At 33.2% G+C, this 15,427-nt stretch overlaps 1 protein-coding gene across 8 annotated transcripts in view; it reads right to left on the minus strand.

Moving 5' to 3' along the window:
- Positions 1 to 5,854: 5,854 nt before the first annotated feature.
- Positions 5,855 to 15,427, minus strand: part of LOC143237744 (dimethylglycine dehydrogenase, mitochondrial-like) — a 43,848-nt gene continuing 34,275 nt past the window's right edge. For all 8 annotated transcript variants that reach the window (XM_076477299.1, XM_076477296.1, XM_076477297.1 and 5 more), the window contains 4 exons: positions 14,958 to 15,175; positions 10,940 to 11,097; positions 9,153 to 9,347; positions 5,855 to 6,645 (listed from right to left, as the gene is read on the minus strand). In XM_076477299.1, coding sequence (XP_076333414.1) covers positions 6,433 to 6,645; positions 9,153 to 9,347; positions 10,940 to 11,097; positions 14,958 to 15,175 — 784 coding nt within the window. In that variant the 3' untranslated portion in view covers positions 5,855 to 6,432. The remainder of the gene's footprint in view (positions 6,646 to 9,152; positions 9,348 to 10,939; positions 11,098 to 14,957; positions 15,176 to 15,427) is intronic.

Raw genomic sequence — 15,427 nt, forward strand, 5'->3', positions numbered from 1 at the left:
AAAATATTTTTTTTCTTACATTTGTAGCGCATTTCTCATACTGTGTGAAAACCTACGGAGTGATTAATTCATCTCATGATTCGTGCCGTAAGCATATTTTACTGAAGTTTTACAGCAGCATAAATTGCAGTGTTAAGCGTCCTTTAAATGAAGCACTTTTTAATGCAGTTAAATGACTGACAAACTGCGAGTGGTTAAACACGGTTTCATAAAGTTCGAATATTTTTCTTACTTTTATTTCTGGTAAAATCAGTTTGGTGAATTTTTATTGTTTAATGTGAATAACAAGATAAATGAAAAAATGATGGGGATGGCAAAGCAGCTTATAGTGGTTAGTTAAATCGTTAATACTAGGGTTAGCTATTTTTAACCCCATTTGCGAATGTAATCATACATTTAAAAACTAGTTTTACTTTGCATTAAAATAAATAAAATTTTGTTATAAATGTATTTATTCATAAAGGTGAGCATATTATAATACAGCAATCAATTTTATTATTCGTTGTTATAGAGCAACCCAAAAGATGACAGTCGATGGGTTTGACCAGCGGCCTTCTTCATAGTTCATCACACTGGTAGAGCTAATGCAGATAACCCTCGAACAGCTTTGCGTGACATTTGACAAATAAGTTTGTTTGTTTTTTTTAATTTCGCGCAAAGCTACTCGAGGGCTATCTACGCTAGCCGTCCCTAATTTAGCAGTGTAAGACTAGAGGGAAAAAAGCGGGTATTTATGGATTCGAAGTTGCGACCCTCCGATTACGAGTCGAATGCCTTAATCACCTGGCTATGTGGGGCCTTAATACGAAGAAGAGAAGTTTGCAATGTTTAAGATACAACGATAATTTCGTATTATATTTTATATATGTTTTATATGAATTTTTTATATGTACTTTAACTTCTTTTAAGTAAACATTTTTAAAACAAATGAAGTGCGTGCTGTTCATTTATTGTTTGCATTTATATCCAACAAGCCATAGATATATATGACTTGTTGGATATAATATATATATACTCTAAAAAGTTTCTGACAACATTTAAAAAAAAATCATTAGTAAAAGACAGCGGTAAGTCTTTGGATCTGCTAAACTCAGGGGCTCGATTTCCTTCTTTGGAGACAGCAGGTAACCCGATGTGGTTTTGCTATAAGAAAACACGCGTGATTACGTAAGTTTCTCATAGTCACCAGATGAATCCATAACTTTCTCTCACCTTTCTTCCTTCTATTTTATCCATCATAATATATTACAATTTTAGCACAGATCTAATTACGTGCCATAAGTTAAATATCTTCTGATTTACACGTATATCCAGCGGTTGGTTTTGCTTCTTTACTTCCTCGTTCGTTTTTATTTTTTATTTACTATCGATCTTCAGTATTCGTCTATAAAACCACACTTAAAATGCTTCAAACTCATTTTGTTTCAGTAAGCAAGGCTTAAATTTCTACTCCTGCAGTAAAACTAACCACATGCAACATTTTTTAAAGTTTTTTCTTCTGGTTTGATATTTTTCTGAGCAATTCTTTAAAACTAAGAAGCGCTTTTCTCACCGTCATTGTCCTCTGCTTTATTAATTTTCCACGCTATTCAACATTAATTATATTCGTCCTCAAGCAGTGACGTATTTAGGTAGGACCTAGATAGCCCATGGTCTTAATGGGGACCCATTGATTATCTTTTCTATGTAAAATTACACGGGATGTAGAGCCCAAAACAATGATTAGCCCCTAGGCCCACACAACCTTAAATCCGTCACTGTCCCCAAGTAAACGCTTTTATCATTTCCATTTCTTTACCGTCTACTTTTGACCCATATTCTGGAAAGGTTTTAAGGTTGGGAGATTACTAATGTCTTAGTTGTTTAACATTTATTCTGAGTTTTTCATAGTCTTTCTCTCTGTTATCAAACCTTTGCATATTTTACTCTTATTGTATAATGTCAGTGACAAACACACCTTTCTTGCACATCTCTGTTAACTACAAACAGATTGCTATGGTTCTACTTCATTCATTCCAACTATTGTTTCCTGACTGAGGTTTTTTTTTATATTTTAATATATGCTTGATCTACTACATCTGCTACAGGATTTTCATTAATTCCCTATAAATTAACCTTATAAAGTATACAAAGCATACGTAAATATCGATTTGCACTTTCACGGATTTATTTTTTATAACCTTACATCATAAGGCCAAAAATGCTCTCTCACGTGTCCTGATCCTTCCAAAAACTATTGTGATCTTCTGACAATTCATTATAAACTGTGTGGTTAATTCTTCTTGAGTTGTGACTGATGAAACCGATATTCATCAATCTCTAGCTTTAGATTCTGGGAGAAGAGACTAAAACAGCTTCTAAATTCTGTCCTTGTTTTTATAAATTGAGTAACAAACTACAGTCACTGTCATATATTAATCCATAAAATGCAAATTTACTTTTAAAACTCTGCTGTTATCTTATATATACCACCCTTTTCAGATTGCTGGGCCGTTTCTAATTGGTTCTACCTCCAGGGAATATTTATACATGTTAAAAGTGTCATACAACATCAGACTTTCGGCAGTGCATTTAGAGACAAATGATTGAAGCATATATAATATTTTAAGGCAATTGTACACAAAAATACTTTTATGTTAATATGTAGTATATAATCGTAACATGTTTACTAGCTCTTTCTATTAATTTAGAAAATGTTACTTGTGCAGTTTGCATGTACCACATTGTCCAAACAAGCTGATTTTGCTGTAGCTACCAATTGTTCCATGTCGTTCACGCATAGTACTATCGTGTTTTCACATTCGTAAAGATAGCTAACTGTAAGGTCATCTGTAGTATGTGTGTGTGTTTTCTTATCGCAAAGCCACATCGGGCTATATGTCGACCCACCGAGGGAAATCGAACCCCTGATTTGAGCGTTGTAAATCCGCAGGATTACCGCTGTACAAGCGAGGGACCTGTAGTATGTGAAGATAAACACTTATTTTTCTACTGTTTCATATAAACAGCGCTCACATGAATAGCACTAGTCACTCTGGGTATGTTTAACTTTAAGAATTTAAATAAAGTGAAATTTATATAATATAGAACAACGATTCACAAAGTTTAATAACCTGTGGTCCCCTTTCAATTTACATTTTACGGGAACTTCTAAACTTTTCGATGTTTTTGCTTAGAAAAAATCTGTGTACGTCTAAAACTGTATTTCATAATAAAATGTTTTTTCATTGACATATTTGTTTGATTTGAATTTCGCGCAAAGCAACACGAGAGCTATCTGCGCTAACCGTCTCTAATTTAGCAGTGTAAGATTAGAGGTAAGGCAGCTAGTCATCACAAACCACCGCCAACTCTTGGACAACTCTTTTACCCAAGAATAGTGGGATTGACCGTCACATTATAACGCCCCCACGGCTGAAGGGGGAGCATGTTTGGTGTGACGGAAATTTGAACCCGCGACTAGGGCCTCTTTGATATATATTTAATTATTTTTTTTATAAATAATGTTCTTAAAACATTTGTATTAAATTTCGAATTTGATTCAAGGGCCCTTGGAACTTCAGTTTGAAAAACACTATTCTAGAATATTATCTTATTATTTTTATTGTGATTGTACATTTGTATTCAGTCTTTTACTCTTTATTTATCGCAAAATCAGAGACGAATTATTACATGGTTATTATCTTAAAAAAATTATTGTTATTCAGCGAACCTATCTTGTCATTCTTAGGAGAAACCAGTTCTACCCAAACACATCACACTCACTCATATGTGGACTTGCTACATATTTCACTTTCGTTTCTAAGTATAATCACAAAGATTTGCTGTTTTTTTATTCTGTTGCATCTACATAAATATTGCTTTTATTTTGTAACATTATTATCGAAATTAACGAAATTCTGAAATAGTTCTTGAAATCTACTAAAACCTACAGCAAATATAGCAGCCTATAAATGACTTGACAAATCTTATTCAATATCCACGAATCCTGTCATTTGAGGGCAAAATCTGAAGGTAAAAATTGATGGAATTCTATATGCTAAGCGTCTAATAAATAAATTGCAAATTTGGAAACATTTGAAAAACCAATTGTGGTTAAAATTCTTTTGCAACATTCTCAATTTGTTTTCTAACAAAAATACTCTGTTCGCTTAAGAAAGTAATGATAAGAAGTAATATGAATTTTGAAATATTTTTAGTCTGTGATATTTTATTCATTATTAAATTGTACTCTCAATTTTTGTAAAATTTATTTTCTCTCCCTCTAAGTTGTGAATAATTTTTTCTCCACATCAAACTTGTATTTTCGTTGTTTAGTGTATACTATACAAATATACTGTATGAAAATATTTTAGACTGATGACAATGGAATATGTAAATTCCTCATCCAGAAAATCTTGTAACTCCATCTACACTGGCAGAGCACCACCATCCTACTCTGAATTGAGTGTTTATAGCCACAGCTTGTGGAACTCATCAAGCAGGATGCTTCTCTGTTTATCCATTCTGGTAGTTTGAAGTGCACTGGAGAGTCCAGAGTAACTGCAGGACTCAAGACAGTGCAATGGATGACACAAAACCCTAGATTTAAAGGAATACCACACTGATATATTAATTATAAGCATGGTCAGTGCCTTCTTCTGCCTTACCCATGCTGTCCACAAGTGGTATGGTCTAGAACGGGCATTTCATGACACAGTTATTACAAAGAATTTACACTTTAGTGAAACACCTCTTCTCATGAGTGAATGTACATAGACATGGAAAAAGTATAAAATTACCACAGCTTACAGTGCAGATTTAACCACAAGATGTCTGCAAATGGTTATAAGCCATCTAAGTGGAACTCATTCTACATACAGACAGAATACCTGGTCAAATACCACTCACCACACAGCAAGATTTGAAAGGAAAATGATGCAGAGTCCCCTGAAAGAAAATAAAGTATTACTCTTGTGTTACAGCTGCATCAAAGTCTGTAGAATAGCTATAGCCAATACCTTGAGAAAGTAGAAACAGCAATGGTATACATAGTAGAAGATGAATGTCCACGTGCACAATCAGAGAATCTCCTCCAATGACCAACAAAGATGAGATGTAAGGTTATGGAACTGATGCAAGGAAATGTGAAGAAATCAAAATTGGAAGGAAAATGAGAAGGAAGAGGCCAACAGTATCAAATGTTGAACCAAACTGGTCAGGATAACTGGGGAAAAATCATGGGAAGAGGAAAGTTGCTAAGGAATAAAAAGACAACACTTTTACCAACAAATAGTGGGATTGACCATCACATTAAAGTAACCATATGCCTAAAAAGACAAGCATGGTGGGATGGGGATACAAACCCGCAATTCTCGGATTGCAAGGCAAGCACTCTAACCGTTTAACTATGTTAGGTGCTCCCCTAGTTTACTTATCTATTCAACAAGCAAAACTTAATCACTGGAGCAGCATGCATGGTTAACCTAATTTGTAATATAAGTACTATATATATAAGCTGTGCTTTAAACAAAAATATATTTTTGGAGATTTTACACACATTGTAGACTATAGGAAACTAGCATGTGTTTTTTAATTGTGTGATAATAATGCTACAATTCTAATGAAGGTTTTCAGTTTAGTTTCTAAATTGCATCAGTTCTTTGACTGTAAATGTGTGTACAACATATGCTTTGAAACAAGTATATGTTCTTCTGGTCTTCCCCATGTTTTACATTAAGTTATATTTAAATCTTTTTTTTTAAATAATGAAGTTTATGTAAATTAATTCAATACTCAATTAGCCAAGTTTTAAAAAATAACTGTTAAGGGAACAATTATAAATGTTGGGAGTTATTCCACATCCACAACAAACAAAACACAAAATCATTTATTAACAACCAAACACATATCTAAATGTGTATATATATATATATTTATTTATTTATATACACCAAGTGTGAAATGAAAAGCCCATTTCCTACATGCAGAAATTCAAGGTGCTGTTTAAAAACTGAGATGTGAGAAAGAACCTCAAGAAGAGTTTGGTAGAAAACTTGTTTCACATGTAAGAAACTTCCAGCACCAAAATATTTTTTCTTTAACATTTTCAAATACCAAATTTATATATAGAGATTATTTGATTTCATATATGATATATATATATATACACACATTTTATAAACAAATTCTCAAAAAATAACTCTTGATAGTTTGCTCATATTTTGTTAAAGATGCAGTATACAAAAATTTTGGTACAAGTTGTAATGTGTATAAGTTACAAGTTTATAGTTTATTTTATTTAACAACAGACTGTTGAAAAATAACAACAAAAACTATATATACATACCAAAAATAAAATTCTATTCTTAACTGATTTCAGTTTTAATAATTTTTAATCACCAGTAGTAAGTCTACTGGAAATGGCATCAAACATGTTCCAATTGGACATCTTTATGAAGAAGCTGTAGCTTTCGCTTCTTTGCGCCTACGTATTGATTCAACATCAACAGGAGGTCCTTTTAGGACAGTGGCATTCTGAAGTTTTCCCTGAAGCTCTACCCGAACGGTCAGGCCAGGATATGTTAGGAACAATGGTAAATAAGCAAATGCTATACTTCTTCCCACAGTGCATCCATAAGCTCCTGAAGTAGTGTATCCTACAACCTAGAACAAAAATGCCAAGAATAGTATCTGAACAAAACTTCATTAAACTATAACTTGAACAAGATTATGTGATTTATAAATATAGTCAAATACAGATGATGTGGTAGGTAAGAGAAAAGTATGTAACTGAAAAATATAAACAAATGATTTCTGAGGTCTTACTCAGTAAACATTCTTTCAGAAGTTGAGACTGATTCAGTTATTTGTCAAACTATTGTACAAAAGGTGTATATGAATGTTAAAATACTTTTTACCCGAAAATGTATTTCAATACATACTTACCTCTCTGCATGCAATAGCTATACCTCGCCCATCTGCTTTTGAGATTTTACACACTCCACTAGCCTTAAACCCAATCCATGTATTTTGATAAGAACTGCACTAGTACATGAAGTAATCATCTTACACCAATAGGAGAGTGACACATTCTGCATGGGGAATAGATCCATAAAAACACTTGCACTCAAAATCAACAACTTCATTCTTATACAAGACATGAATAATGTGCATCAATAATGGAGAGAAAGGATCATAAGTTGTGCATGCAGGTAAATATCTATCATAAATACATTTTCGGGTAATTAAAATGTTAACTTCCAAAGTAATCCATTTATCTCTCTACATAGATGAAACATAGATAAGCTCTCTTCAGAGAAGGTGTCAGGAAAAGAATGTCCATGGAGCATGACACCACATAGTATGCTTTACTAGAGGGAAAACTCATGAGAGAACACCTTCTCAGACAGGGAATAATCTTTGCACAAAAGGAAGCAGAAAAGGAGGAAGGCAACATGAGTCAATGTATCATGAGAATGGGCAGAAAAATACACAATCAACTGAGCATTTGCACATGACAGGTAAAATGGGCATGAGGTGCAGTGTGGATTAGTACCAAAAGACTGTATGGTTTGTTACAAGTTCTGTTGTACAGCTTGTTCACCATATATACAGAAATAGAGACAAAAGTCCTTCCTGCCTTCCAAGGAGAGCACTTTGCCTCATCAAACTGATAAAAACCACTGAGAAATTGATATACAATGCAGTACAACCTTCACTACAATTACATGAACATCCCTTTTCTACTTCCCCCACATTATGCTACTCACTCAGACTCTCTCTCTCTGGAGAAATTGTACAAGCAGTGAGGAACTCATCAAGTTGACCATCCCAGTGGCTAGGAGCAATACATAGTATGGGACTCTCTCAAAGGCCAGATGGATTCACACTGAAGAAGTGCCCAGATTTGATCAAACTTAACCACCACAAGGGTTATTTACTGGATAAAATTCAATGGGTTATTCTGAAATAAATCCCACTTTGAAAAGCAAGAATGCATGAGCCAGTGAAGTGAGCAGGCACTCACTGTTGCTAGCATTTTCTATGAAATGCATGGTCTGGAAGAGACATTGATATATAAATATACCAAATTAGAAGTCTTTCAGGATACCTCATCTCAAAAGCAGACACATTAGAACCAGAACAGATGGGCTTAACACTTTGTGCTACCCCTAACTTGATGCTAATTTGGAGAAGTAAGTATACTTTGTGGGGCAACAACAGCTACCAGATTGGTTCAAGACATACATGGGACTACTATTACAAGTGGATAAGGAAATAAAAGAGAAACTCATCTGTTGAATATGGTGTGGGCTGGAGAAAGGAAAAATTTTGAAAGAGGTGTAAACACCAAATGGTGGAGATAATGTGTGATGAAGATTACAGGCTTATTCACATTCCAGCCTGTAGGATCATGTCCAATAATTATCAAAATGTGAATCTGGAGTCAGGTGACAGATCTGATGTGAAGTGATATTTGAAAAGGTTGGGCTTGCTTTTACAAATGATACACAACTGAAACTGACATTTCTAATTCAACATTACATCCTTGAAACAAAACACTGGGGGAAAACAATCACTAAAAAAAAACGAACTTTACAAATTATCACAAAATCTACTTAATAAAACACCAAGTTCACACTTTCTGATTAATTAGAACTCATAACACAAGAAACTCTAAATACGTTTCAAGCAATATCCACACCAAAACTCAAATTTTCTCAAGCATTCATTATATTAATTTTCAGTGAACTTGATTTTTATAGCTTCATTTATTACCAAATGATGAAGCCACAATTTAATTTGGGATGATCATTGGCTATTGACAAAATACCTAATCATCTCACCATAGTTACTGTTATACAGACCACAGTGCTACCAAGTGCAAATTATTTTGTCTTCCTGTGAGAATAATGTTACAACCAATTTGTACAGGGTGTGACCTGAAGTCATGCATAAGTAAACATCAGAGGAAAAAGTACACAACATAATAATGATTAATAAAAAAAAATGAAGGAACGTCAACTCACATTATCAACCACATCTTATCTGGTTACTAGATTGTTGAGTATGCAAAATGTTTGTGATTTAAAAGTAAATTATTTTAAGAAACTCAACCATCAAAACAATCAGATAAAAAGGAAATTATTATAAATATAACATGTTTGTACCCTTCCACTGCTCCAAACACTTTCATTTCCTTCAGGATCAACATCCTCTACATCTACTGTTAGATATGCCAGCTTCCTTCTCAGTCCCTTCCTTTTTATCTCTTGGATAGCTGCTTTACCAATAAAATCAGTTGCTTTATTTGGTTTAATGAAGAAATCAAGACCAGCCTCATATGGGTTTGAATCCATGTTCATCTAAAAAAAACAACCTGTGATTAGTTTTTTTTTTCGTTTGCAGTGTTTTATTCAAGTTTTCCTTGTTTCACACTTTTTATCAGTACAAAAATATTTTTTAGATAAGAGCTTAGAAAATTCTGTGATTAGTTAAGTGATTGGTTTCTGCACACACATGTACACTACATGGCCAAAAGTATGTGGACTCCCCTTCTAATTAGTGTGTTCAGCTATTTCAGCCACACCCAATGCTAACAGGTGCACAAAATCAGGAACACAGCCATTCATTCTCAATTGACAAACACTGGCAGTAGAATATGTCATACTGAAGAGCTCAGTGACTTTCAACGTGGCACTGTCATAGGATGCCACCTTTCCGACAAGTCAGTTCTTCAAATGTCTGCCCTGCTAGAGCTGCTCAGGTTAACTCTAAGTGCTATTATTGTGAAGTGGAAACGTGCAGGAGCAACAACAGCTCACCCACAATGCAGTAGGCCACACAAGCTTACAGAATGGGACTACCAAGTGTTGAAGCTCCTAAAAATAATCTGTCCACAATTGCAACACTCACTACCGAGTTCCAAACTGCTTCTGGAAGCAACATCAGCACAAGAACTGTTCGTTGGAAACTTCATGTAATGTGTTTCTGTGGCTGAGCAGCCACAAGACTAAGCTCACCATGTGCAATGCCAAGCATCAGTTGAAGTGGTGTAAAGCACACCACCATTGGACCCTGGAGCAGTGAAAACGCATTTTCTGGAGTGATGAATTATGCTTCACTATCTGGTAGTCTGATGGACAAATCTGGGTTTGGCGAATGTCAGGAGAATGTTACCTGCCTGAATGCATAGTGCTAACTGTAAAGTTTTGTGGAGGAGAAATAATGATCTGGGGCTGTTTTCATGATTTGGGCTAGACTCTTTAGTTCAAGTGAAGAGAAATCTTAATGCTACAACATACAATGACATTCTAGAGAATTGTGTGCTTCTAAATTTGTGGCAACAGTTTGGGGAAGGCCCTTTTTTTGTTTCAGCATGACATTGCCCAATGTACAAAATGAGGTCCATAAAGACATGGTTTGCTAGGGTTTGTGTGAAAGAACTTAACTGGCCTGCACACAGCCCTGACCTCAACCCCATCAAACACCTTTGGGATGAATTGGAATGCCGACTGCAAGCCAAGCCTTCTCGCCTGACCTTACTAATGCTCCTGTGGCTGAATAGGGGCAAATCCCTGTAGCCATGTTCCAAAATATAGTGAAAAGCCTTCCCAGAAGATTGAAGACTGTTGTGACAGTAAAGGGGGAACCATCTCCATATTAATGCCCATGGTTTTGGAATGAGATGTTCAACAAGCACATATAAATGTGATGGTCGGCTGTCCACCTACTTTTGGCCATGTAGTATATCTCAGAAACTTACAACAATTAACATATAATAAGAATGTGGGGTGAAGAAAGAAAACTTGTTAACTATAACAAAAATCTTATCTTTACTAAAAGAAGAAACTATATTTCTATTATAATTAGGTATGCATATTTTAAACACTTAACAAACTGGTTCGATTTTATTGTACTGAAACTTTTAGAAGAATGAAAGAACAAGTGAACCTACTTCAGCTCCCCACATCCGAAACCCTTTTTCTAAACGAAGAGAATTCATAGCATATGTTCCAAAATCTCCAACTCCAAAGTCTTTTCCTGCATCAATCATAGCTTCATACAATGGCAAAGAATCCTTCCTACTGTGATACAACTCCCATCCTAACTCTCCTAATGATGAATGAAATTTTGATCTCTAATTACCACATATATAGTCACAGAAATATTTAAACATGCTTGTCATTAATGACGTTAAAAAGAGATAATAATTAAAAAATGGTTAATTTTACATTGAATGTAATACTGGGTTAAGATATTTAAGTTCATAATGATAGTTTGGCTTGATAATACAGAGATTATAATTATTTTAAATGTGTCCAAGATAAGTTGAATTATTTTAAGAAAATAAACTACCAGAAAAATGAGAAATAAGGGAGATTATTATAAAGACAACACATTTACATCATTAACAGATTCAAACAACAAATGTTAATTAATTGACCAGACACTAGTGGTTTATTGTTTTACTGGTACTAAAAAATAGAGTCCATTTCCAATGTGATGCAATATTGATCAATATCTGTGGCACATACCTGGTGGGGTTTATCAATACAGTCACCAAAAATTCTAAGACACGTGTTACAGATGGAATTCTTTTATATATCTAAAGATTTAATATTAACATGGCAAAATAAATACTAATGTTTTAAATGAGACCCAAAACTAGAGTGCTTTCCTGAAGATGAATAGTCAATTATTCTAAAGTGCTTGAGTTTTTGGCTCTCCTTTGAAAACATTATAACTTCTGTGGGTAAGCCCATGTGCTAACTTCTTAACCAGAAAACACATACTAAATTAGTCATAAGTTTTAATGTTTTATTTTCACTGTTAGGTATCTGTTTTTCATGAGTTATAACTGTAACCATTAATATTCATTATTGTTACTGCTTTTTCTCAGAGTGAACTGCTCAACCTTATGTACAATTAAATTTCACATACCTGCTTTCTGCAAAGTGCATAAAATCAATTTTCTACTGTATATGTATATAATATGCAGTTACTACTTTTGTTTTGGTTTGTTTTGAATTTCTATTGTATATGTATATAACATGCAGTTACTACTTTTGGTTTGATTTGTTTTGAATTTTGCACAAAGCTACACAAGAGCTATCTGTCCCTAATTTTGCAGTGTAAGACTAGAGGGAAGGCAGCTAGTCATCTCCACCCACTGTCAACTCTTGGGCTACCCTTTACCAATGAATAGCCAGATTGACCGTCACATTATAATGCTCCCACGGCTGAAAGGGGCAACATGTTTGGTGTGATGGGGATTTGAACCCACGACCCTCAGATTACGAGTTAAGTGCCTTAATCACCTGGTCATGCTGGGCCTGTTAATATGTTTGAAAGAAAATATAAAGATAGATAGATACAGCTTGCTTTAATAGCATAACCCTATACCTGATACTTTTATATACTTTCATACACATCAGATAAAAATGATACAATTTTGATAGAAAAGATGAAATATTATATTACTTTTTAGTAAATAGAATGTTCAGAAAATTAACATACCTTTTTTAAAATAAATAAAAAGCAAATATATAATCACCTACATTTTAAAAAACTAAGGTTATCCTACCAATAATGGTCCACTAACTTGTTTTGTAGAAACCCCAAAATTGGATGATGTCAAATTATTAGGTTAGGTATCTTATTACTGAAATAATTTATTACATCTAATTTATTAGTTCAAAAATGTTTCTAAAAAGACAGGAAAACAAAAATCAATATAATTATGATTGTTTGTTTGTTGAATATCACACAAACATACTCAAAGGCTATCTGTCCCTAATTTAGAAGTGACAGAAAGAGGGAAGACAACTAGTGAACATCACTTACACCCAATTCCTTTTTTTTTTCATTGAAAAGTGGGATTGACCATCACATTAGAATGCTCACATGGTTAAAAGTGTGAAAATGTTTGGTGTCAAAGTTAAAACCCATAACCTGCATATAATAAGTCAAGTACCATAACCACCATGTCAGATAACCGTGATTATATACAAAGACATACCAGTATTAGAAGTAAATATTTAACATATATAGATTACTTGCATATGTGTTATGTCCATGAATAAGAAAGTTTTCTTTATAAATAAAGGAGGTTAAAACCAATTCAATTTCAATCTAACCAATAATACCTTTGCAATTAAATTGACTTAATTTTTGTTTTTAGGAGGGAATTTCTGGATACTTGAATCTCAAAACAATTAATAAAGGAGAAATTAGCCAAGATTAAGAAGAACAAGAGACTAAACTATAGAAACACTACACTTTATATTTAGGCCTAACTATAATAAGACATCCCACAAATCCTTGGGTCACATGCTTTAACTAATAGTTTGCATACAATGTTAAGCTATCCTAGTTAGTTTTCACAGATTTCTATATCATCTATTTTCAGGTTACCTTCTTCGAAGTCTATACAGAAATCACATAAACTTCACACTTCAGAACAAAGGTTGCAGTATGTAAGTAACATTTATCTACATAAAAGGATTAATGGATGTTCAGGACTAATTACATGCAGAAACTGTATAGAAATTAAGAAAATATTACATGAATATACCAGAATAAGGAAATGTTCCACAGAAGTTGTTACATCTATGATGACAGTACTACTGGCTACATAAACTATAAAACTAAGAGGTATTTCGGTTTATAAATCCAATGCCACATATTTGACGTGGGAAAAACAGGAGAACCCAGGGGAAAACTCACTTTCACAAGCTAGTGCCTGTTGAGTTACTTGTTACAGTATGACTGGCTGTGTTTTTATATGTTTTATACTGGTGTGATACTTCGACTAATTGGATAACAACCAATCAAAAAAGAATTCTATGAACACATGACTGTATTCTTAGAGTGGTTCACTTACTGTAGTATGTGCCTTTTCCTTATCACTTCCATAATTATTTACAACAATGTACATACATTTTAAGAGTAGTTGTATCATTAAGGTTGTTTTTTTCAGTAAACATTTCATTTTAATGTTTCCCATTTCTGATTTAGTGCTTAAGAAGATTAAATTTGGTTAAATAGAAATACATAAAGAAAAATCAAAACACTCTTATTAAATGTAGTTATATATGGATTATTATAAGAAGTGTAGGGTACAACAAAAGTATTTTAGTCTTAATTCAACTTTCTCATAAAAATACATTACAGATTAGAAACACAAGTACATGTTATTCTGAAGTTAAAAAATATTAGAACATTTCAGGAAATCACACTGATAACATACACATTTTTATAAATAAATATATATACATTAGTCAAAAATTGTATATAACTATTATGGTATGGTTGATGTTGAAATACTTACTTTTGTCCTGGATGAAGAAAATACATACACCTGTAGTATGTATTTAAATTTATAGTTTTAATACATATATTTTATTCAGTAAATAGATGATAGGACAGTAATGGTACAGCAAAAATAGCACTGCACTTATGTGTTTACATAAAATTAGTCATCACCAGATATACAATTTATGACTTTGGATGTTAAGAAATAAAACAACAATTTGAAGTAAGATGTACCGAGGTGCTGTGAAAATCTTAGTTACAAATACAGGGTGAGCCATAATTTTATATCATAAAGTATGTTTAAAAAGTCATGAGTACATTTAATTAGCTTTACAGAAATGCAGCCCGTTTCTCTAAAATAAATCGTAACATTAAGTGCATAGAACAAATAGACATTGTACTTTCTGTAGCAAATCATGTGTATTCATTTAAATCTAATTACAGTACTTTACTTAACTGAGATATTATTTTAAGACTATTACTCTTATGTTCAGAAATCAATGAAAGGGAGGTAAAATATGTATTAGAAAGCTAGAAACAATGTTTTATCAATTTTTAAACTTTAATAAAACTCTGTTGAAAAAAACAAGAAAATATTTTTCAAATTTAATGAATAAAAGTTTCATTGATTAACATGTTTATTCAATAGTCTAGCATACCTGTATAGGAAATTCTAAGTCCCCTCACAGGTATTCCAGCCACATCAAAATGACGAACATGAAGGAAAGGGAAAGCTTCATCACTGAGGTCTTCTTTAGTAAGTTTAGCCAAAACATTTCGAGATAAAGGTCCAGCAATACTTACTGCAGCCATATCATCAGTAACATTCGTGAGAGTTACATCATATCCCCAAATCCTAGCATGTTCTTCCATCCATCTTCATAACCATAAACATGAATTCTAAGTTACATTTTTTTGCCTCTGAGATTCATGAAATAACTTTCTCTATTTGCAAGTATTCTGTAAGTTTTATAAAGTCTATACTATCAAAGAGAAAATAGAATAATTTTCTACTTAGTTCTCATAGTCTTATATTTGTTAATTACATTCACGTATGTTGTTGTGGGTAACATTCACCATAATCATACAAAATATTTCTCTCTGCATTTAAAAAATGCACAAAACATTT

The sequence above is a fragment of the Tachypleus tridentatus genome, chromosome 13, assembly GCF_004210375.1.
Source record: "Tachypleus tridentatus isolate NWPU-2018 chromosome 13, ASM421037v1, whole genome shotgun sequence".
In the NCBI taxonomy this organism is placed as follows: Eukaryota; Metazoa; Arthropoda; class Merostomata; order Xiphosura; family Limulidae; genus Tachypleus; species Tachypleus tridentatus.